The sequence below is a fragment of the Xyrauchen texanus genome, chromosome 7, assembly GCF_025860055.1.
Source record: "Xyrauchen texanus isolate HMW12.3.18 chromosome 7, RBS_HiC_50CHRs, whole genome shotgun sequence".
NCBI classification, from domain to species: Eukaryota; Metazoa; Chordata; class Actinopteri; order Cypriniformes; family Catostomidae; genus Xyrauchen; species Xyrauchen texanus.
In genome coordinates this window covers 5,731,452-5,757,753 of record NC_068282.1, presented here as the reverse complement: position 1 = coordinate 5,757,753, position 26,302 = coordinate 5,731,452, and the positions used below count along the sequence as shown (strand labels likewise).

The 26,302-nt window shown below is 35.5% G+C and overlaps 1 protein-coding gene across 1 annotated transcript in view; it reads right to left on the bottom strand.

The window, feature by feature from the left end:
- Positions 1-10,521: 10,521 nt before the first annotated feature.
- The window catches only part of LOC127646539 (angiopoietin-4-like), a 54,286-nt gene continuing 38,505 nt past the window's right edge, over positions 10,522-26,302 (bottom strand). The window contains exons 3-9 of the mRNA XM_052130292.1: positions 25,737-25,858; positions 21,323-21,555; positions 18,685-18,797; positions 18,449-18,550; positions 16,410-16,576; positions 16,155-16,285; positions 10,522-12,529 (exon numbers count right to left, since the gene is read on the bottom strand). Of these exons, the coding sequence (XP_051986252.1) occupies positions 12,369-12,529; positions 16,155-16,285; positions 16,410-16,576; positions 18,449-18,550; positions 18,685-18,797; positions 21,323-21,555; positions 25,737-25,858 (1,029 nt within the window). The 3' untranslated portion in view covers positions 10,522-12,368. The remainder of the gene's footprint in view (positions 12,530-16,154; positions 16,286-16,409; positions 16,577-18,448; positions 18,551-18,684; positions 18,798-21,322; positions 21,556-25,736; positions 25,859-26,302) is intronic.

Sequence of the window (26,302 nt, the reverse complement as noted above, 5' to 3'; positions counted from 1 at the left end):
ACTATGGTAATACCATAGTATTAATTGAAGAACTATGCATATGGATATGGTAATCCTTCACTAACAAATATGTACCAGCTGTTTTGACACCAAGGAATATTAGGCATTCCACATTCTCCATATCTTCACCATGTATATGGTAAGTAAAGTGTGCTTTGTCCTTTGTTCTCCTGAAGTCAATGATCATCTCTTTTGTCTTTGAGGCTTTAAGGACTAGGCCGTTGTCCTTACACCACTCAGCCAGATGATCCACCTCTAGCCTGTAGGCTGTTTCATCATTCAGGACGTCAGGCAGGGTGGCATCATCATTTGGCAGCAGATGTTTTATTTGTAGCCCGTCAGTGCCTTGATGCCATTCCACATAATTACACCACATAATAATACTATGATAATACTATGTTTTTGGCTTTGTACCATGATAGTACCATGTTAATCTTTGAAGTACCATGTAAATACAAATGCATATGAATATAGTACACACTCATTAACAAAAATAAATATATCAAAAATACTTAAAAGTACTATAATGTTCCATAGTTTTTGAAAATGATACCATGGTAATGCCATGTTCATTGGATATGTATCATATTACAATTATGAAAATATAACATGGTAATCTCTGAAATACCACATAAGTACAGTGGTATATGAATAAGTAATCCTTTATTAACAAAAAAAGGACCCAAAATGACTCTGCCATTTTTTTTACATACAGTATATCATTATAATAGGATGTTTTTGGATATGTTACCATGTTAATACTATGGTGTAAAATGAATATGGTACTCATTCACTAGTATTATGATATTACCATGTTTTTCTAAAACGGCACCATGTTATTCCATGCTTTTTAAAATGTTACCATTGTAATACCATGTTTTTTAATATAAACTATGGTGGTATATGAATACGATACTCCTTGAATAACAAAAAAGTACCAAAAATGATATTATCATGTTTTTGAGACATGTACCATGATGTATTTTGGACATACACCATGATAATACTATGTTTTGGGTTATGTACCATGGTAATACCATGATATTATTTGAAATACCATGTAAATACTATGGTATATGAACGTTATACTCATTCAAATAAAGAAATAAAGAAATAACCCTAAAAAGTACCATGACATTAACCTGGTTTTTCTAACATGGTACCATGATATTCAATGTTTTTTGTAAATTGTACCATGGTAATACCATATTCTTTAAATACTGTATATACCATACTACAACTATGGTAAACTCTGAAGTACCACATAAATAACATGGTATGTTAATTCACTTTTGGACCTGCTACATGGTATGTATTTTTACATGTACTATGATATTACCGTGGTATTCTTTAAAGAACCATGTCAGTACAGTGGTATATGAATATGTAATCCTTTACTAACAAAAAAGTACCCAAAAATACCTTGATATTACCATGTTTTTGGACATGAACCATGACAATGCCAGGTTCTCTTTAATTTTACAATGATAATCCCGTGTTTTTGGATATGTTCTTTGAAGTACTATGGTATAGAATGAATATAGTACTCATTCACTACTAAATAATAAATAAATAAAAAATAAAAAGTACTATGATATTACCATGGTTGTGTGGAAGTATTCTCCAAGCTCTCAAGAAAGAGATGGTATTTTACCACAATGAGAAGCCCACTCTGTGTGTGTGTGATATCTAATCATGACCACTTAATTTAGCCATCTAAAGAGTTTGACTTAAACCAGAAATACAAAGCTTACATAAGAGACTATCACCAGGTATTGCGAAAGGTGTAAAAGACACTCAGACCTCTCTCTCTCTCTCTCTCTCTCTCTCTCTCTCTCTCTCTCTCTCTCTCTCTGTGTGTGTGTGTGTGTATGTTGAAAAGGCTGGTGTAGTTAGTGAGTCATTTCTGTGTGACTCAGATCAGATCCTCAAACTGTCCTCAGACGCTCAGCACGCCACAGCACTTGCTTCAGTTTCACGCTCTCCATTTTCCCTTCTCACCTCCCTATCTTTCTCCTTCTCTTTTTGATTCCTGATTCCATTTCGCTTTTCTGCGTTCTTTCTCTGGTTCTTTCTCATATCAATAGATGCAATCAGTACTGAATCGGGCGCGTGTTGCGACCCCCGACCGCATGCAGACGGAAGTCACTGATTGTGCTTTGTTGCGCATCTGATAGGAATTGACAGATTATCATGTACAAGATTTCTTTTGCATACAAATTTCAGCTTTTCGCAACCATTCCTTCCCGTGCATAACTGAATATTTTATTTCCCTTTAAATCTGCAGCTTTTGTTCAAATTAGTTTTCAAGAAAGTGAAAGAGCAGGAAAGGGGTTGAGGAACATTTTCGCCTCTCTTGAACTTGTGTGACCTGTTTATTCCTGTTTCATGCAGCACTTTTTGTAATTTAAGAAAGTACTTCTTTAAAAGTGTGTACCAAACTTTCAGACAAATGATTTGGTAAAGCTCAAGCTCATGCACTTTGTAATTTTATTAAGTATAACTTGATTATTTACACAATTTGCAAGAAAATTAACAGTCAGGATGGAGCAAAATCATAAGATATTGTACGACTTAAGCCGGAAACGCAAGTACTGTACATGTACGCAAATGCGTGTTCCATTTGAACATGTTTAAAATGCTAATTTCACTATAGCGCCCCTGGTGGCAGAGTTGAGAATGCAACACATAATTGTGTTGTATTGTGAATTGCATTGAATTTACAGTGTCTCACGATTTAGCCATCTTGTACAAATTATTACGAGTTGAGACTTACGTCTTATTTTTTTATTTTAAGATTTCTGTTAAAACAACATAGAAACACCTGGAATATTTAATAATATATTGCACGTTTTTTCTGTTTTAAAGCCAGTGCATAACATCCAGGGACATAGAAAGAAATGACAGTATCTACTCAAAGTAGTGAAATTATTTAGAATTCACCCTAGGTTTACTTGTATGTAATATTGTGTTGAAAGGAAACTAATAACTAATTTGATTTCCCTCTTAAAAATGTGTTTAAGCACACATGATGGGGACATGAACGTGTAGTGCAAGTGCATAGTTAAAACATCCCTGTGTGGCCTGTATGCAGTAAACAAAACTGATAGTAGTGCAGCACAAGATGATGCAACAGAATTTTTATGTCTGTTTTACCGATCAAAAGAGAGACTCCATAATGTTTGTTTTTGTGTTATTTGTTCGTTTGTGTGTTTGTCTGTATGCAAGATCATAAAGCCATGCTACCCCCAAGACAGGAACCTGCACTGGTTAAATGGTTTATCGATCTTCTTATTATAGACTTGGCATATATTTACTTTATAACCGCTTGGACGGCAGATTGGAAACATGTAATGAAAGGTGAGGGAGACAAATGCTAAATTAAAAAACATGTCATGCATGTGTATTGTTAGCGCATGGGATGTGCAGACACTACCAGACAAAAACAGCACAGCATGATTTAATGAAACAACATAACAGGCTTCCAAAACATATATACTGTAGTTGTACACAATTCTCATGTTTGATTATATGTGTCTGCTTACTGTGCTTTTTCATTATTAAACAGAATACAATGTGTGATAAATTAATGAAATACCAGTTTTTTTTACCCATTATAATCAGTGTCGACAACTGCAAATATAGTGCACAAATGGTTCTCTGTAATGTAAAGATCTTTTTGTCACTGTCACTAGGCTTCAATCAGCCTGATCTCATGAAAATTACATGACTTTGGTGACATTTTTGCAAAATTATATAACATGGTTCATAGCATGTATCGGGGCAGTTTCAAGGACATATGTCAACAGTGTGGGGCATAAAGCGAGTGAAATGTTCTCCCAAACAGATTATGTTTTTACGGTTAATGCTCTATTGAGTATTAAATCAACAAAGCCGACCTCCCTAACCTAAACCTTAAACCTAAACTTAACCGATAGTGTCAGAAAAAGCAAACGTGAGATGAAAAACACAATTGTTTAAGCAACCAAGTCTTGTGATGCTTCTATGACACTTTCGACTCAACTCACATGCTCTTAACCCTCTGATAACACTGTATTCAGCACAAACCGGGCTACAATAATATGTGAGCAACATGTGTGTACATGTTTGTATTTTTGAGAAAATGACGTTTATGCATGTTTTTTGAAAAACGCAATTTTTAAGTCATTGAAATAAGGCCATATAACACATTCTAAACATTTGTCCACAATACTTTTGAGAACTGGATCTTGTAGCCTAGAGTTTTTGCTATAAAATGATGTGAAAAACATCCTGATCACTTATTCACACAAAACAATATTTTCATTTAACTTTTGTAAGACACATTTAGTGTCGAAAGCTCATATGTGAGGAGGCATGAACGATCATGAATATTGATGTACTTCACACCTGAGGACACAAAAGACCCCTCCCCTGGGCCTATCAATGAGGAATGTGACAGAAAGAGAATGAATGTGAGGAGACTTAATGATCAAAATCAAGTTTTAAGTTAAAAGAAGTTACATAAAAGTTACATCTTTACAAAAAGACTTTCCTTAAGGACTCATTTCCTGGTCCTTTGCATCGCTAAGCTGAAATACCACTCAATTAGCACTTGAGCAAGCTTGTAAATGTAGTTGGTTATGTAATGCAAACATAGTTATTTGCATGATTTTCTTGTTTAGTTCAGATAAGATCAGTAACTTTTAAGTGTTACTTTAAGAGACAGACAAAAATAACAAAGTAATAGTGGGAGATCGGGGTTGGATTGGGAAACTAAATTTTACTGGGAATTTCCAGATTCTTGTGGCTCCCTGAATATCGGTTTCACGATGATAACATCATTCATAATTTATTATTGATTTCTATATGGGTTTCATAGACTGTGTTGCGCTTAAATAGAACAGATCGATCCATGTGCTATAACCCACTGAATGATGTAGTTGACAGCGTAAACGAAAGTTTACTCTCGGATGCTTATCTGCAGCTGGATGGTAAATAGGCTAATAACAATAATGAAATTTAGTTAATTATTTAGGAAACAATAATGTGGAGCGGAGGGGGGCGGGGCCAGGCTAGAATGTCGCACACCCAGTCCCCAATCGGCCTGATGGGGCACGCGAGGGATAAAGGCGGCCGGTGACGATGGTTCGAGAGAGAGAGAATTACGGGCATGTCCGTCATGTGTGTGTTTATGTTCGTGTGTTTTGGTTTTGAGTTTAATTAAATATGATTTATATTGACAAGCCGGTTCTCGCCTCCTCCTTGCCCATCTTAACCCCCTTACAAATAAGTTTATAATTGGCATTATTTAAAATAATTTTTTCACACATAAAATGTCCTTTCTCTTTAATAGAGAAGATAAACGTAAACAAAAAAAAATATCTGCATTGCATGGTTTGAAATATTTTTTAAAGCAATGCAATTTCAAAACTGTGATACACCATGGTGCTGAATGATCACCAGGATTTCCACCTTGTACTCCTGTGTATTTCAAAGGACACTATTATATTACCATGGTATCATGTAATTTAAAAAATACAAATAAATCATGGTAAGGTATGGCACTTTTTTTAAACTTGTAATTTGAGACATTTTCAAATGTTGTTTTTTAATTCTATGAGCCCAAAATAACAATACAAGCCAAATAAATACATCAATATATAGCCTACAGTACACCATCATATGCTAAATAAATACCATCCAGTCACACAAGCAGACAGTTCACCTATAATTATGCTTAAGTAAGTATGACAACAAATAGACAATCATCAGAGCAGCTGTTTTACGTCAAGCCAAACAAATATAGAATCAAATTAGGCGAGTGTTCTGGAATTCTCTCTAGAATGTTTACGGTCACTCTAGAATAGCTAATGCAGAGTGTATGTACAGAGAATTAAGAATGACATGCCCGAACAGCTGAATCACCAACCACTGTTTTGGAAAAGTGTTTAACATGCCAACATTGTGGGCAATTTTCCATATCAAAGGAATATGGTCATGGGTCACATCGATGACTGGGTGCCAGAGTGAATTGTGCTTACATTATCTTACAAGTTGCTACCTGATCATTTAGATTAAAAAAGGACAAAGTGTTTGATGCTTTTTATTGGTGCGTTACATGTTACATGTGCCATTACCATTTTCAATGGCTTAGGTGAGGCAGAAGTTCCTATTATTATAATCATATAGGATATTTTTGTGTTCTCTAAATGTAAAAGACTATGTATGCTGGGTCATTCTGTGTATGAAGTGCCTTTTTTGTCCCTAAGGAAAATCATCTCATATAATATTTAAAACAAGGACTGAAATTGGACATGGGTGGTTCTTCAACTTTGTGCTATTTAATGTTCCAGGTGTTGATTTCCATCAAAACAAACAGCTTTTTTCTTCCTTTTTGGTATACGAGGGTGTTATTAAAACGGAATTAGAAAGTTTTAACCAGTTCAACATCATTTATTTCTGGTACTTTTAAAATGTCCTTTATGTATAGATTTAGTCATTTTGTCCCAAATCCAGACTTTGAACCAAATTTCACCCTGTAAAAAACGTATGATCATTTCTATGGACGCCATTAACATCTCCACTGACTTCCCATATGACTCATGTGAAATATTTGATGTTTTCTAAATCCATACGAAAGTTTTGTGTGAGTAACAAACCTGCTGACCGAAATTGCACATGTTGTCAGCCACTGACGCTTTTGTGAGAATATTTTATTCCTTCAGGGGGCGCTCGATGCTCAGAAAACCGAATCCTCCATGTATCTGCATTTAAATCTAAGAATGTTTCATATCTCATTGGAGACATTTTACACTGGATAATAATTTTTAATAAAAACTGATAATTGCTGAATTCATACCAGTGAATCCTCCTCTGCTTTATAAAATAATTTTTTAAAATACTCATCGGGTGATAATGAAATGGTGATTGGCCCATCCTGGCCAGCGCTGAGAAAAGTAACAAGTACCACATGACTCCGCCGGCTATGCTAGAGGGGGATGGGGGGATTTTCCGTCTGATTATTACAGCCTCACAGTCACACAATTGCAAGGTATCTCATACTAAATAGTTTTTAGCGTTGATAAAAAATATATAAACAAGGACAGATGCATGATTGGGGGGACAAATCACCCCCCCCAATTATATGCCAATATTTTTATCAACATTATCAAAGATTATCATTAGTTTGTGATACCTAATGCATTTACTAATGTTAACAAATGGTAGCTTATTTTCACCATCTCTACTAATAGATCACTATCATTAACTGCCCCAAACTGGTGAAGTCTGACAACCTTCCTGTAAATAACATCATTACAGTTTATTACAATGCAGAGGGCATCTTGCTAAATCTACGAATTAAACAATGATTCATAGACAAAGATAAATAAGCCATGGAATGATGTTTGAGCACCTAGAAGGGAGAAATCAGGGGGCGAGAACCTAAGAAAAGTTTTAGCTTTTTAGTTGAGACAACATAACCTAGATTTCCCTCAAGCTTCTTCAGAGGAACAAGTGCTGGAGGGGCAGAAAAAAAAGAAGAAGACGGAATCGAGGTCGGAGGAAGAGGGGAGGGTTAGAAGGAGAGAACAAATGAACAAGAGAGAATGTCTGAAAGGAAGGAGAGCATCATGGATTTGAAGTAGCTGATTTAAAGGAATGTTCAATACAAGTTAAGCTAAATCGACAGCATTTGTGGCATAATGTTGATTATCACAAAAATGTATTTAGACTCGTTCCTCCTTTTTTTTGGCATTATTGGCATGAATCGTGGTTACAGTGAGGCACTTACTATAGAAGTGAACGTGGCCAATGTTTGGAGGATTTAACAGAAATGTGAAGCCTATAATTTTATAAAAGCCCTTGCATTAATTCTTCTGTTAAAACTTGTTTTATAATTTTTTAAAGGAGGAACGAGTCTAAAATATTTTTGTGGTAATCAACATTATGCAACAAATGCTGTTGGTTGAGCTTAACTTGTATTGAACCCGCAACAATTTATATCAGGTGTAGTAACTGGACTGGTCACCAGATGGCGCTAGAGAATAACTGCTCATAAAAACATTACACATTATCGCAACACGTTACTTTAGGGTCCACAACAATGCACGAGTTAATCATGAAAAGGAAATTAATTAATAATTAACTGACTGTAGATTAAAGATATTTTAGCCATCATTTTCAACTTATTAAACATGTTGAAAGTAATGCAATTAATGCTCAATTTCAAAGATCCATCATAAATCAATTTCACAAACAAATTCAGCCAGTAATTATGGCTTATTAGTGTTGACTTTACAAATCATGTAATTGTTACATTTTTACATACTCAAGTTACTGGATTGTTTTACACTTTTTTAAGTTTACTGAACTGTATTAAGACATAAGTAATTATTGGTTCTGGTTTTACTAAATTGTTACCAATGACTACTACAAATTAACAAATTTCATTCAATGAAAATTATTTTAAAATATGCTAAAGACAATTTGATTTATTTGTTAATAACTTGTTTGACATTTATTACATTTATTTACAGAATTTAAGGTAAAATTATTTATTTTAATTGAAACATGCATACAAATTTATTTGAAGATTTGAATAATTTATTAGCAACAGATTTGAAAGGCCAATACTAATTAGCCTTAATTACTGGCTTAATATTGTTTAGTAAACTTTTTAAATTTGATCTTTTAAATATAGCATTAACTACATTTCTTTACACAAAAATAAGACATTCAATAAATTTTAAATTATGGCTAAGATAACCTTACTCTACATTTAGTTAATTAATTACTATTCATGGTTAACTAGTGCATTATTGTGGGAACCTTAAAATAAAGAGTTATAAAGACATTATGTTTGAATGGTGTCACCAAGGTTAACTAGTTCCTGGTCATGACGGGCCATTCTGTTTTAAAAATTTTTTTTTTAAAATGAAGTAGGCTACATTTGTTTTTAAGTTCATTGAAATTTATGAAGAATAAGCACGTTCATACATTGGAGCGCCTGTGCTGAAAACGGTTCTGGCGGATTGTGAGGACCCACTTTGGGTTAAACATTTCTGAACGTCAAGTACTATGAAGGTTAAAATAGTGCCTAAATGATTTCCTGGATGATGAGTAAGATTTGTGAAAAAGTCAATCAAATTGCAAGCGTCAAAATAAATTCCATGCGCACAGAATGTTTTGTAAAAAATATTACCAATATTTTAATGCTTTGCATAAGTGTAATTCATGTGCAATTGCATATTCTGTAATTATGTATTAACACAATGAATTTTTTTCCGCTTCGAAAAAATGACTTTACCTGCAGTAGGCCTACTGAGTTGTTTACAATTGCTGCAGTGCACATGAAGAACATTAGGACCTTCTTCATCGCTGGCAAACAGGATGCAGTTGCAGGTTTTGTTTCAATAGATTGCAGGTAAATATCCACTTAATCATGCAGTATTTTTGCTCTCTGTGTTCAGTGCGTTAGGGAACTTTTCGAGTGATTCGAACTGAATCACGAACCGTTTGGTCAATTCCTCAAAAAGAACCAGTTCAAATGAGTGATTAAGTTTCGAATCGGGTTCGACTAATTCTGATTTTGAAAAGCTGATTTTATATACACGACTTAGTTGCTGAAATATTGTCAGAGAAATGTAAAGTTAGCTATTTAGTCTGCATGTTGTTGTCATTTTAAAGGAATAGTTCACCCAAAAATAAAAAGATCTCATCAATACTCACCCTCATGCCATCCTAGAAGTGTATGACTTTCTTTATTCTGCAGAACACCAGTGAAGATTTTTACAAGAATATCTCAGCTCTGTAGGTCCATACAATGCAAGTGAATGGTGACCAATACTTTGAAGCTCCAAATAGTACATAAAGGCCACAGCGAATCAATGTCTTCTGAAGTGGCTTTGGGTGAGAACAGACCAAAATATAACTCGCTTTTCATTATAAATCTTGACAGCGGTCTCCATACCGATCATAATTTCAAGCTCAGTTACACTTCCTATAGCGCCATCTAATGCTCTGCGCATGCTACAACAACTAGGAAGTGTAATCAAGCTTGAAATCATGATTGTGCCTAGAGCCTAGATAGAATGGCAAAATGTACATTGACAAACAGTGACATTTTGGTCTGTTCTCACCCAAAACCAATTGGATTGATTTAGTTTTATTTACTGTTTTATTCAATGTTATTTTCCCTATTGGTAAGACACTGTGTACAAAAATATGGAACACATCGTGCAAATAGTGTTTCATGTATTAATGGACTCTTTTCGAAGAATGCAATGGTGTATCTTCGCCTTAATTTTGCAGTGTAATTCAAACTTTTTCATATTTAGATTTTTTTTTATTTATTATTAATTATTGTAAATGTATAGCATCATTCTTTGTGTTATATAACCCTGGCATTAATTTTCACAGGTTTGAACCTGCAGCCAGTGGGCTGAGCTTGACGTATGTGAGATGTTAGCATTGTAATGTAGTATGAAACTGATGAAGATGGTGACAACAGAATGCACCCAACATCTATGTAATAGGCACTTTATTGCTCATGTACACCTCTTAAAACAAAACAAAATGCATATCTTACATGAAAAATTGGCAATTTGCAGAGAGAATAAAGCGGGAATGTGTTTCATATGCTCTTGCTTTTGCTGTTCTTGGCAGTAAAATGGAATTTAGTTAAATAAAAAATCACTAAAAACATATGAACTCGGAAGCTCGGACCACAAAAAGACAGAAAGGCCTTTGGCATCTTCAACTTTTGTTCAGGATAGTAAAATAAACTTGGGAGGAGTTGAAAGCTATTATGCTTGACTGTAAAGCTGATCTACACTTGTTGCAGGGTTTATTATTAGAAAGTAATGAAACGTAACAAAATATTTATGGTCATAAAGTAGCTAATATGTGTTGAAAGGTTCATGCTCTAAAAGTAATAAGGTATATACCACAGTAGCTACTAACAGCATCATTAATAATGCATAATGCATTCATAACACAATGTTAGAAACAGTCAAAGTGTATCATTTTAAAATGTATGACATTTTTGTAATGGGAACAACAGGTCACATAACAAATGCAAAGAATTTGAAGACATCAGTGAACAAAATACAATATCTTTCTCTCTCACACATACAAACACACAATACGAACACAAATCACATGTAAGGCCAGCACAGACAAGAATGCTAAGCAAATGGATTTTTGTACATATATAGAGTATGTTTCAGGTCTAAGATGGACAAACAATTGAAAGATATGCACAATATAAAAATATCCAATTATTGAAAATACAGACAAAATTAGGCAATAGCGCTTCAAAAGAATGAATGAATATCTATCTATCTATTTATCTATCTATCTATCTATCTATCTATCTATCTATCTATCTATCTATCTATCTATCTATCTATCTATCTATCTATCTATCTATCTATCTATCTATCTATCTATCTATCTATCCACTCGTAAGTTCAGAAAATGTTGTATAAACTAAAAATATGATGGTGCACATGGTCATCATCTGGGCATCTTTGTCTAAATTCTTGGCATGTAACCATCCAAATAAGTTTAGAAATTCCCAGGTTGGGTATCTCATTTCTTTAGTTCGAAAAGTTCTCCTGGGCATGGGAATTATTTTATGCCACAACAATGGACTCTTGACAGCATGTGGAAGTTGTCCAATGAAATCGCCAAGACCATTGTTTTTTTATTCTTGATTTTTTTTCTTTTTGGATTTTCTCCCCTTTTCTCCCCAATTCCCAATGCGCTCTAAGTCCTCATAGTGGCATATTGACTTGCCTCGGTGGCGGAGGACTCACGATATTCTCCTCGACATCCACACACAACTCTCCACGCGCCAAACCGAGAGTGAGAACCATATTATGGAAACCACGAGGAGGTTAACCCAATGTGACTCTACCCACCCTAGCAACCGGGCCAATTGGTTGCTTAGGAAGCCTGGCTGGAATCACTCAGCATGACCTGGATTCAGTCTTTCGACTCCAGGTGTGGTAGTCAGCGTCTTTACTTGCTGAGCTACCCAGACCCCAAGACCATTGTTAAAATTGTTTTAGGTTGTGAGTTGCCTGGATTAATCCAGACAAAAAGAGTAGCTGGGAAGCGTGTAAGTGTTTGTGCATGTGAAAGAGAAATTGTGACGTACAAAGATGTCAAGTTTTTAGTCTGATCATCCAAGATCATCCATTGTCATCTCCAACTCTCTGATTTGCAGTAAAACATCACCAATCGTCCATCAAATGACAGATAGTTTATCAAAATGTACTCTGTCTGCCTCCAACAGGGTTTCCTAAAGCAACCCCATCTGAAGTCCTGTCATTCAGTGTGATGAGTTTCAATGTGACAACATTCAATGTGATTTCTCCATGTCAGAAATCCGCTGGTCGGATCATCATGGAAGTGGACTGGAGTGAATAGCTGGGTCCTCGGAAGTGATGCCACTTTATACCGTTGAGTTTGCGGATGTTGTGACCAACTGTGTAGTAGATTCCATTGAGGTTGGAAAGGCCGCACGCATCGAACCACCAGCCTTAATGCATGAAAAATATATAACGAGACTTTATTAAAACAATATATTGAAATATAAATGAAAATATATAAAATAATAACTATATGCTTCTGAATTACAGTGTGGTATTGAGGTCCACGTTTTTACTATTAAGAATTTCCATTTAAAGGTCAACTGTTTAATCTTTTTCTGATTTAAAATTCAGGCTCAATTAGTGGCGTGAGTTTGGGACTGGATTACCTGCAATTCTGTTTGATGTCGCTACTATCGTAGAAATTACACACTTCACTTTTAAAGGAATAGTTTACGCAAACATTTTAATAATATCATTAATTACTTTGTAATTTGGTAATTATACAGGGGACCTTCTAAATTTGTACATTAGGAAAATAATTGTAACTCACATTAAAATGAAGACTCCAGTCATATCAGTAACCTTATAAAAGCTGTTTTATTTTACATGGAGAGGGTCCGCACATGGGGGCTGCCATGTTAGAATCACATGACCAGTCAAATACTAATTACTTAATATCAGTAATCATCCTGTTATTTGACACATTCACTCATTGATTAAAATAATCATGGCTGTCTGTGAATAATACATTTCTACAAAAAACTGAAACTGAAACCTATTGACTTTAAATGATGCTGCATCCAAGCCACTAGGTGTCAGTTTAAGTCCAAGACCACATCTGTTCTATGTGCGAATAATATAAAAACAGATTTTTTCAACAACTGACTGTACAGAACAGAATGGATGTTAAAAGAGACATTATTCATTGACAAATAGATTGCGTGGATATTGTCCTAGGGCACACATTACACAAAATAAGTCAAATAAAACTTTTACTCTCAACCAGTGGCATGTCCAGACTTTTTTGACTGAGGTTGCCCATATGTGGCATAGACTCATTCAAGGCTGGCATGAAGTATTTTAGTATCATGAATAATTTTAATGATAAAAAAAATATATTTACATTTTCGGGAATTTCCATTGCCGAATGTCAATTAGTTAATAAGATTAATCGCAATTAAAAGTTAGTACTGAAAAACACAGAAGACCCCAAATAGCATGTATTTTTTACATGTAATATTTTTTTCAGTATAATGTTTATATATGTAGTATCTCTTAAAACTGCATAAACGAAACTAACTAAGGACACTGCTAATATAGTTACTGTCCCTATAATACAGTAACAGTGCAGCACTTAACATTGAACACATGATAGTTCTGTGCAGTTTTGTGGAGTTTTTGGATGAAGATGAAGCTACCGTGATATGACGTAATACTATCAAGTAGGCTATTGTTTTATTCTGAGACAATAAAGAAGATATTGTAGATATTTCTTAATCTACACAGTGTTTCTCCCGAGTCCACGCGATTAACCGTCAGTTCTTGACAATGATTCCCGGCCCGATTTAAACCAATGAGGTTCTACCTGATTTTATTGAAGGCACGCCTCCGACTTAGGAAACGATCTATCACAGTTTAGAATTTGGGGTGGCACCTGGGGTGGTCTATAAAATTCTATGGGTGGTCAGGACCACCCCAGGCCACCCATTTGAACACGCCCCTGCTCTCAACACACAGTGAAAGGATCTTGGCGTGGAACTTCTTCACCACTATAATACTCAAACAGTAGTTAATCACAGACATATCTAGTCACATAGCGTGAAATTTGGTGGCATATGCGAGTATTTACTCTCAGGATAAAAGACTACGCATAGAGTAAAAGGACAATCTTGGAATTTTAAGAACCGATATTGAGATTGCTCAAATGAAGATTGCTATTTACCAGAAAATTTACATTTTACCCAGCCCTTGGTAAGACATATGAGAGCCAATGCTGAGTCATACAGTTTTGAAACAACATGAGGGTTAGTAAATAATGACAGAATTTTCATTCTTTGTGATCTGTTCCAACAGTATTAGGATAAATAATGTGGAGGTCAACTGAACTGAAACATACATCTGCAAAACAATCCAACCTCTTTACCCATCTGTCTTAATAATGTGCATTTTCTCATCTCTCTACTTCACTGGGTATTCTTTTTCTGTCTATAGTATGTAAGTGTTTGAAAAGGCATGTATTCCCAATGTGCGCAGGGCGTCTCGGCAAGACTTGTCAAAGCAAACTGTGATTCTTCAATAGAAACCAGGCTTTCCCTCTTCTGAGAGGACACTTGTCGATCTAACCCTGATTAAGCCTAAATCACTATCACCTCACTCAATGCATGTTTAGTTTGGAAAGTGCACAGCGATGCATTCGTCTTTGGATTTTCTGATTACGATTTTAAATGCAAACATAAAGGGCACTCAAAGGTCTGCAGCCATTGCGATGATAATTAACTCCAACAACTTTCATAATGAATTGTAATGCACGCTATTAAAAAGCTGTTTATCTTGGACCCCAGAGGTGTGGGATCCGCTGTGCAGCCTTCAAGTAAATTGTTTGTATAAAGGGTGTTGAACTCTGGATGTGTTTTACATAATTGTGCAATGAAGTTTAGATTTTTCAATCAGCAGAGGATCAGACGGATTGGGATTTTGGATGATGGCGTCGTTTTCAGATTCAGAAAAAGCGAAGAAATGTGACTGAGAGCATCTAGAATCAGATAAGTGTTCTCGTAACATGTATTGTATGTCAATTGATCCAACTGATGTGGCAGGACAATTTATACTCCAAGATGAAAATCATTATTCTGCTAAAGTAATGTAATCGTATTATATTCAGTGTTAATCTCGTCAATGAACATTTTCGTCAGTCATTGAAAAGAATAGGCCTACATTAGAGACGTATTTTATTTTGTTTACATGAAGATGAGTTGAATAGGACGCATCATGACAATAATCAAATGGTTTTATATATAATATAATATTGATGAATATATGATGAGAAAAAAATGACATTGCAAGATATTAACAGTGCACTTACAGTACACAGTTTTTAGTCATTCGTTTATTTTAAAGAAAGAAAAATCTAGGAAGAAGTTAAAGTATGTTCCCAAAGTATGTTGGGAATTTCCCGCTTGAGCTGCGTGAGCTATATGTTCATATTTTTAAAATCAAAACCTATTTTTCTATAATTCTATTCTCATATATATAACTACAGAATCTTCTTTAATTTAATTTAATTTAATTTAGCGATTTTCAGAGAGCACTCTGAATAAAAGCAATGGGGGTTTTAAACATGTCAAACATGTTCTTAGTCTGAAAGGAAATGATCATCTATTTTAAAGGAACAGTACACCCAAAAATGCAAATATTGCTAATGATAATCGTTCACGTGATATGAAAAACAAACACACACACACACACACACACACACACACACACACACACACACACACACACACAAAACATGCTCGATGTCATTGGCCGACATTTGGCGCATCTTAACGTGCCATATTTTAATTTACATAAGTGTGACTAAGATTTGGACATTCTGCAAAAAAACACCTTTTGTGTTCCACAGAAGAAAGTCATACAGGTTTGGAATGACATGAAGGTGAGTAAATGGTTCATTCATTTTTTTAGGTGAACTATTTAAAACTTTCATACAGTAGCTGCCCTAAGAACACATCAGAGTAACTAAAACTTTTGTGTTTTCAGAAACGTTAAAATGTAAAAGTCTACATAGCTCACCTCCGGTCATCATGAGGGCACACTTGCAAACACACTTATCGTTGTCAGCGTCGCGAGTGCTGAAGCCTGTGCCGTTTGATGCTAAGCTACTTAGCTGTCCGGCTGTTCCACTATAGCCCCCTGATGAGAGTCTGAAGAATGAGAAAACACAAAGTTCACAGCAATTGGTTTTAGTTAGTTAGAAAAAAGTATCTCAAACAATTTAACAAAGTGAAATCTATCTTTTATGTTGAAAGCAGATTGTCAAAATGATACCTGTACTGCTGTTTTTCACTGGCCAGCTGGAATTTGTCATACAGTGCATAAGCGCCATTATATTCCCAGTCCTTTAGGTCCACTCGGAGGGAGTACTGGGCTTGACTGGTGATCAGGTGAACAGCCTCATTACCCAACCAATGCTCTCCACTCGGATCACCAAATCCCTGCATGGATAGAAACTAGGGCTGTCAATCGATCACAGTTTTTAATAAAATTATTATATTCAAATACATTACATCATAAACATCTATTGGTGCAGGAGGCAAGTAAATTATCTAGATCAGGGCTGCATTTCCAAAAAGCATCGCAAGCCTAAATAAATCATAGAATCCATCTTACGATTCATCTTAGTTTTGCGTCCCATTTCCCAAAAGCATCGTAACTTAAGTAGTACTTGAAAATTCTCATAGATTTACGAGTGCTCTGGAGTAAACGTACAGCGCTAAGCACATAGTTAGGACACAGACTTATGCAGACACCTGCAGGACAATCGTGAAATTACACCTGATACAATTTAAATACCTATAGCTACACTTTTACACATTTAATATCAGTATAAATAAATGTATTTATTATTATTATTATTATTATTAACAGACTAGGCTAAAAATAATAACAATAATAAATGTAGAAAATGGTTGGTCAACAATGGAAGAACAGATAAACTAATAAGTAAACAAATAAAGTTATTTGTAGACTAGTTGGTAACAACAAAGTGGTGGCATGATTGTTGCAGAGAACTGTAAAAATTCAAATCAGAGAGAGAAGTAAAACTTTTAAGAGTAAAGAGCAGATCTCCCTTTGATTGGTGAATGTCCCTAAAGCTCAGCTTACACGTGTCTCCTTATTTGAGCTCCGCAATAACACGTGAACCTTGTTATATTCAATTAATGCTTAATTAATGTAGTTCAAAAACTAATTATATTTAAACAAAATATCAACACATTATGACTGCATAATAATATGCAGTGCCCCCGTGTCAATAGGCCTGGCCCACCTAGTAGCCCCCCTAAATTGGAGTGGTAGAATGGTAAGAATGGTATTCTCATTTTCCATCCCACTGAGAGTTCAGTGACCCCACAACATAATAAATAGACCAAACAAATTATATTTAAACAAAACAAATTAATTATGACTGCATAATAATATGCACTGCCCCTGTGTCAATAGGCCTGACCCCCCAGTGGCCCCCCTAAATTGGAGTGGTAGAATGGTAAGATTGGTATTCTCATTTTCAATCCCACTGAGAGGATGTTTGGACGTGCCAGCTCCAGTTTCAGTTCTACTTAATATGGATTATATGTGCTGGTGTAAATGTAAGTGTAAGTTAAGTTACTTTTATAGCGCAATTTCCCACATTATTATCACGAGATCTGGATCTGATATTCTGCCTTATTGAATGCACCTGATCCCAACTTGCTATCTTATTTGGAAAGCATTCATTCTAAAATATTTTTTGTATGTACATCTGTTGGGTTTTCATTTCTAGAACAATATACAGTACACACTTGTTGTAAAGAACATGAGGTATGTTTCCCCACTGTCTTTAATTCAATGTTTTGCACTGTGCAATGCAGAAATGAGACAAATGTAGTGCAACAAGTTTGGCAAAACAAACAATGAAGTGACTCTGATGGAACAGCATGCTGGAACAGATGTAAAGAAACAGGTATGAAGAAACAGCAGCTATGCATTACACAGTACAATGGCAAATTTATTATGAATACACTTAAAAACATAAAATTGGAACCCTTATAAACCACCCCACTAAAGCCCAAATAAATGCCTTACCTTCAGTGAGAAAGGCACTTATACACTAAGCTCACCCCATCAACACACTTCAACCTAATGATATATATAGCTTAATATTAGTAGACTTGTGTTGGGTACAGGCGCAAGAATAAAAAGCAATCGCACAACTCGCCAGCACAGAGAGGGATCTAGACAATACAAAAAGTGACTTCGAAGTCAAAGGTATTGTTTGTTTTATTTCCATATCATTGAAAATAGGCCTATTATTGGCTTTCATCACTTACCAGTTTATAGTCTTTCCAGCCTCTCTGAAAGTTCATGCTGCCATTGACTCTACGTTGGAATAACGTCCAGCCTCCTCCACTTGTCTCCATATCACAGAAGACCTATCAGAACAATATCATACATCTCAGAGTCTCTCTCTTCCCCTTTCATTCGCTCTCAAATCCTTTACACTCTGTACATCACACCCAAGATTAAACTCTTATTTCCCATACTTGAGAAAGAACGCATCCCACACCTTGGTTGGCTCCATCATGTCTCCAATGTAAATGTGGTAGATTCCACTGGTGTTGTGACCAGATTTATAGGCCTCTGCACAGTCTCGGAACTGCTGCTCATTTGGCAAGAACTCTGCAAGGGAGAGATATAGAGACATTGGGGTTCAACATTTATATAAATGCAAGATAAGCAAGAGAATCAGCCAACAAAAATATAAAAAACAGTCAAATATGTCTTTGAGCCGAAGCGTAGTGGTTCGTGCATGGGCTCCAGATGGATGCTGATTTGAATCCAGACAGCGTCATCACTCCCAATACTTTTCCCATAAAGACACTTAAATGAAGAGGGGAAATTCTTTCCGAATTTAATGTGTCCGCATATAGCATTGTTTCTTTGCATGCACACCAATGTGATCCAGACACCTGAATCAGAATGCCAAAAGTGTGCTCGACTACACTGCGCATCTGGATATATGTTTAATCGTTACGCTTTTGATCACCATTTGATAAATTACTACTGCTGTGATCAATGAAAAATTTTCACAAATATCTCTTTAAAGCAGGCACAAATAGTTATATGCTAACCGCATATGGCAAATAGAAAAAATACGATTTATATTAATTACGTGTTCTTAACTTTTAAAATATAAAGTCCTAGTCGCTCTGATTTGAAATGAGACATTTAAAAATATTTGTTTCAACAGACTGTGTTTGTTCATTAAGCTTCTGAGAGCTTATTTAAAATAATTCTGTACATTTGGTTCTTAGAGTGAACCTCCAAATGAGCATTTCTAAACTGACATGCATTCGGTCTGTATAAATAGTCTTGATTTAGCAGAGCTTATCAGTGAGTGCTGTTATGACCCATGTGAACTTCATCCAAGACTCGAGAGCACACTGCCAAAGACACCATCAGCTTATCCTCTCTCTTTCTCTCTCTCTCTCTCACTCTTTATGAATCATAGCAGCTCGATTTATCATTAGTGTCAGTTTTAATTAACCAGAAATTTGAGGTCATATAAGAATTTGCCACCAGATTTAAAGCCTATTGTAACTACCTGATTAAAACATGTCTTCGTTCTGATATATGGATTATATAGCTGTCTGTCTGCTTATCTATCCGAAATCGACAACTTTAATTCAAAATTAATGACTTGGTCTTTTTGTAACTACACTGTGTGACAAAATTTTAATTTTCTACATAATTTTGACGGAAAAGAATGTAAAAATGCTACAGAAAATAAAAAGTAAATTAGTTAACTGGTGGTAATGTATATGATTACCTTACCATATAAGTATATATATAAAAAAGACAACATGTAATTGACTTTAAAAAGACAGTAAAAAGTATGAATTACCTTATAGTTAAAGGTGAAAATGTACATTATGTTTAACAAGTCCTTTTTTTTCTTTTATGGTAAACTATTGGTAAAACCATGGTAAAATATTTATGTTTTGTCTTATTTATATCAATTATTCTGTGTACATTGTGGTGATTTATATTACATTTAATGCTCTGTAAAGGGATCAATGGAAAGGAGGAGGCGAGAACTGGCTTGATGGTGTAAATAATATTTTAATAGTAAACTTAAACAGACACACAAACACACACACATGATGGACATGTCCGTAAACTCTCTCTCTCACGCACGATCCTCTGCAGTCGACCTTTATCCCTCTAGGAGGCTTGATTAGCCTAATAAGGGACCGGGTGTGTAGGATCACGACCCGGCCCCGCCCTCCGCCCTGCCACATGCTCTTTTAGCAATGTTTAATGCAATATTTTAGTGACATGTTTTATCCCCATGGTGTTGTGTCTTGGCATATGCAACCAGGGATGGATTACCAACCAGACCAATGGGGCCAGTGCCCAAGGGCTCTTGACTACCAGGGGCCCTTGACTGCCCGGTGGCAGTCAACAACTTTTGGAGGGGGGCCCTTGGAGATAATTGGCCCCGGGGCCTTTGCAAGTCATAATCCGTCCCTGTGTGTAATGTGTGTAGTTTCTTTACATGTTTATTGTCATCATGTGGCATTTCGTTTACAACCTATGTTACTATGATTGTTAATAGTACATTTTAAATACAAAGTAGATTTTAATAGTTCCAGTGGGTTAGTTTATTAAAGGAATATTCGAGGTTTATTACAAGTTAAGCTCAATCGATAGCTTTAGTGGCATAATGTTGATTACAACAAAAATTAAATAACATTTCTTAAAAAAAAAAAGCAATCTGAGTTTCAGTGAGGCACTTAAAATGGAAGTGAATGGAGCCATTTTTGGAGGGTTTAAAGGCAGAAATGCGAAGCTGATTATTTCACATATAAATTTATACATTTACATTTATACTTCTCTTAAAACGTGAGTATTATTTGAGCTGTAAAGTTCTTGTTTTTATGTTACATTTTAGGGTTTTAGGGTTTACGGCGATGACCTCACATAATGCCCAAAACTGTAAATCTAACAGAAAAAAAATTTCATAAAAGAAAATCTGACATTTTATCTTGAGCTCTGTCATATTAGACATATTAGACCTATGTGAATCATTTCACATGCTTACATTTCATACAATTTGAAATGACAATAAAATGCAAACAATACAGTACATCAAAGATCCAATTAAAGGGATAGTTGACCCAAAAATGTGTGAGTATTGTAACCTGTCCCTGCAGACACCAGGCCAATGAGTGTGTGGACAGACTTCATGAGCTGTTGATGTTGTCTCTGCAGGACTGAGTTATTACTGCTGGCTGCTCTCAGCTCTCTCTCCAGAGACGTTATATCAGCTGTCTGTCTCTTCACCAGGTCCTGCAGTCTCTGTTTCTCTTCCCTCATGTCCTCCAGCTCCATCCTCTGCTGTGACTCCAGTACTAAGACTTTACTCTCTAAATGACTGAGAGAAAACACAACATACAAGACATTCACAAATGACTGAAGGGCCATGGTTCTTGTAGCAGTTTGTTCAACTTAGTCTGGTAATGTGATTCAGAAAAACCTTTTATCAATGGTTTGAGCTGAAGATCATAGAGAAGCTTTATAAGAGGGCCTTTGGCTTTTTTGGCATATTGTGAGGTAACAATTAGGGCTGCAATGATAAGAACATTTTCGGCCTAAGCCAATACCTATTTTAGCAAAAAACCATAGGCTGATAATGTATTTAGCCACTTATCATATTTTGTCATCAGATGGTTTGGAATTCGGCTTTAAATATGTACAAAGAGGTACACAAGTTTTTTCCACTGTTCTAACAATAGATTATTTCCATTGAACATGGATTGGATCTATTGGACACATAAAAAGGCTCATTTCTTTTTTAAAGATAGTCACAATGAGGGGGTCTGAGTAGCTCAGCGAGGATTGATGCTGACTACCACCCCTGGAGTCGCGAGTTCAAATCCGGGGTGTGCTGAATGACTCATCCAAATTGGCCCGGTTGCTAGGGAGGGAACAGTCCCATGGGGTAACCTCCTTGTGGTCGCGATTAGTGGTTCTTGCTCTCAAAGGGGCACATGGTAAGTTGTGTGTGGATCACGGAGAGTAGCATGAGCCTCCACATGCTGTGGGTCTCAGCGGTGTCATGCAGAGTGAGCCACGTGATACGATGTGCGAATTGACTGTCTCAGAAGCGGCAACTGAGACTTGTCCTCTGCCACCTGGATTGAGGTGATTAACTGCATCACCATGAGGACCTACTAAGTAGTGGGAATTGGGCATTCCAAATTGGGAGAAAAAGAGGATAAAATAAAAGAGTCACATTGAAACTAAATATAAAAATTAGATGATTGATATGAGAAAAGGTTATTTTAAACTTCTAAAAATGTTTTGTTTATTAACTGACTGAAGTTCTGAATGCAGAAAAGCCTTTTAAGGTTTAGTAATCAAGCAAGGCCATATTGTGATTTCAATCTTTCTTCAATCAATCATGCAGGATTAATATATATCACACCGATGTCTCAGAAGTGAAAGTCTGCTGGTTTCAAAGCTTTTTGGATGGTTTCTCTATAGATAAGTACTGTTTTCACAACTGTCATAAGAACGAGAAAGAATAAAAATTAAATATGAAATGTTCTTAAGTGTGCCAACCCTTCTACATACATTTGTGGCTATTATCATTTCTGGATTGTGCATTCGAATTTACAGAGTTTTTACAAAGTGTGTTACTAATTCATTGTAAATCAACCATCGGTTTTTCACATCGGTGTTTTCATGCTTATAACCGATATGCCGGTTTTAATATGGTGAATAATTGGCCAATAAATATCAGCAGCCAATACATCTGTGAATTCCTAGTCACAATCTATAGATGTTGATGAATCTACATATAGAAATATGTAGATGAAGCAGAAATGAATGCTGTCATTAGGCCTCCTTGTGATGGACAACTTTCAACTATGATTCATTTGTAAACATCAAATGAAACAATCATCAGTCATTAGAGTTTAAAGAATGAAATATGTGAAAGATATTCACCCAAATTCACCCAAATCAGGGAAAAACACTGATAAAAATAACAAGAATAATAATACAAATACATGGCTCTTCAACTATTTTCTTTTAAGGGCAAGGTTATGCAGGGGAAAATTCGAGGGAGCCAGACATTTTTTTTTTACAATATTAGTATAATAAATTTCAATTAACATGAAAAAACACAGTTGATACTGTGCAAATATTTACATAAAAATAGTAAAGGGTATTCAATTCAAGTTTTTTTTTTTGTTTGTTTTTTTTTTTAAGGTTTGGCCAAAAATGATTTAAATTAACAAAATAAGCATGGCTTCACATCTTAAGTTGACAAATAGCTTTTGATCAATTTTACACTAAAAGTAAATATAATCATAATTTTATCACTTACCCTAACCCCTTACCTTACTTATTCATGCAAATATCTATTCTAAGCCAATTGTGTGGTAGCAGTGCAATGCATAAAATCATTCAGATACGGGTCAGGATCTTCTGTTAATGTTCACATCAACCATCAGAATGGGGATTTTTTTTTAATCTCAGTGATTTCGACCATGGCATGATTATTGATGGTTTTAGTATTTCTGTAACTGCTGATCTCCAGAGATTTTCACGCACAACATTCTCTAGAATTTACTCAGAATGGTGACAAAAACAAAAACATCGAGTGAGTGGCAGTTCTGTGGACGGAAACACCTTGTTGATGAGAGAAGGCAACAGTAATAAAAAAAACGCTCTGTACAATTGTAGTGAGCAGAATAGCATCTCAGAATGTACATGTTCCGTCGAACCTAACCTATGCTTGCTCCGTATATTCTCTCTCTCTCTTTCTCTTTCTCTCTCTACATATATATATATATATATATATATATATATATATATATATATATATATATAATATATTAGTATATTCAATATATGCACATCCTCTTTCCCATCCCATACAGTAAGGACAAATGAGCCATTCTGCAAATATGTAGTATCACATTTGTGTTTCTCTATATTTTACTTTTTATACAGCAGGGGTGCCAATCTCATTTAGATTGAGAGCCAGATTAAAAAAAGTCACATTTTAAAATAAGTCAAGCAATGGTTTGCCTTTGCAAAGCTTCTGCAATATGCACAACACATGTTCACCTGGAGCTAATAAAGTCCACAATCAGAGTTTGGGACTAAATCAGTCACATTTGCTGTCTAAAGAATTTATAAAAGCACAACAATGATCCATGCTACAAAAATGACGGTCTGAGGAACTCAGTTCCTGCAAAAATAACACCACCCCAGGGTCGAATCTGAAAATAACTGGAACCAAATCAAAAATCCATCTAGTCATGTAACCCAATGCTTGCTTTGTTAAATTACAGTAGACACGCATTAAAGATGCTTTTGTAGCCAGCTGATGAATGGTTATGTTTATCAACTATACAAAACTGATCGTTCATGATTGATTACACAGATCGTTTTCACGCAATCGATTGGCAAACCCCATTGAAATTCTTCGCCAGAGATTATAATGTGTACACAATGGTTTAAGTGGTGTACTGTATATCTACTGGACGTTTGTTTGTTGTCTATTATGTTATAAAGCTGACCCTGGCTAAACTTGCATCAGTTCTGCAAGCAATTATGAACACTTTTCGCTCGCACAGTTGTACGTTGGCTTGGAAAGGTCGACAACTCTCTGTTCTCACTCAATACAAGCAAACATGAAATACTGAATAGCTTTGGCTCGTCTGTAATGTAGTGGTCCGTTATAATTGTATCTGATGCCCCCATACAGCTACCAAAACACTGCTTACAACACAGTTCAACTGGTCGTCGAAGTTGAATGACAACAAGTCTTATCCGCTTAATCTAGCGAGAGCCAAGTACAAAGCTTTCTGGGAAAACCCTTTGTCCGTCTTTGTAAGTGTGCAAAGGAAACTTGCCTGGGGTCTGCTTTGTGTGCTGTGCTTATTCCGGAGTTATTAAACATTATAAACAATCAATTAAGTGGCTGATTATTTCCCTTTACAAAGGCTTCACCCCCGTCGTGCTCTCCAACTCCTTCAGAGCGGGACGAGTATGGGAAAATACCATTTTTGAGCACAACAAGATCTCAGACAGCCACAAGTTGCTCAACATTGTTAAAAGTGAACTTTGAGTTTGTTTGTTTGTTTGTTTGTTTTAAAAATATGTTTTATTGGTGAAACCCAATCTTGGTTGTCCCCAGGGAAAAGATCATAGTAGAGTACAATTTCATAATGGAGTTCTCTGTAATTTAAGAGAATTTAAACTAGACACAAATGAGACAATTGTTTCCATACAGTAAGAGATGTGCAGGCACATTTTCAGAAATGAGTGTCTTAGACATTGTTGAGATCTCTTCTGAAACTCTATGTAGGAGATAAAGTATGTGAGATTTTCTTAGGAGAAATATCTGAGATGTCTCCGTTTGATCTCCATATAATCTCATTGCTGTCTAGTAGAAACAATCAAGACAAAAAAAAGATCTCTTTTGTGATATTTCTTTACAATTGGCAAGGTTGATTTAGCAATATTAAATACATTTGTAGGCTTAATTAAAGACAGTTCAAAGATAACATCTTAAAATGATAAAAGATAAAACCTTACCTGTTCTTCTCTCGAAGTTTTGAAATTTCCGTAATCTGTGTCAAGAGCTCCTTCTCCAGTTTGTTTGTTGATAATGAATTCTCCAATAACTGGATTGCAATTCTTGATGTCTGGTTAATAACCTTCAAACAGCAAAGAATTAAAGGGTTACATCACTCAAAAATGAAAATTCTCTCATCATTTACTCACCCTCATGCCATCCCAGATGCGTATGACTTTCTTTCTTCTGCTGAACACAAATTAAGGTTTTTAGAAGAATATCTCAGCTCTGTAGGTCCTTACAATGCAAGTCAAAAGGGTCCAAATCTTTGAAAGTTCAAAAAGTTCAAAAAAGCACATAAAGGCAGAATAAACTTAATCTACTCCAGTGGTTAAATCCAGGTTAAAACTCCTTCAGAAGTGACCTACTGGGCTTGGAGGAAATGTTATAGTTAAAAAGGATTTAAATATCGATCTGTTTCTCACCCACACCTTTCATGTCACTTCTAAAGATATATATTTAACCACTGGAGTCATATGGATTACTTTTATGCTGCCTTTATATGCTTTTTATGCATCAAAGTTTT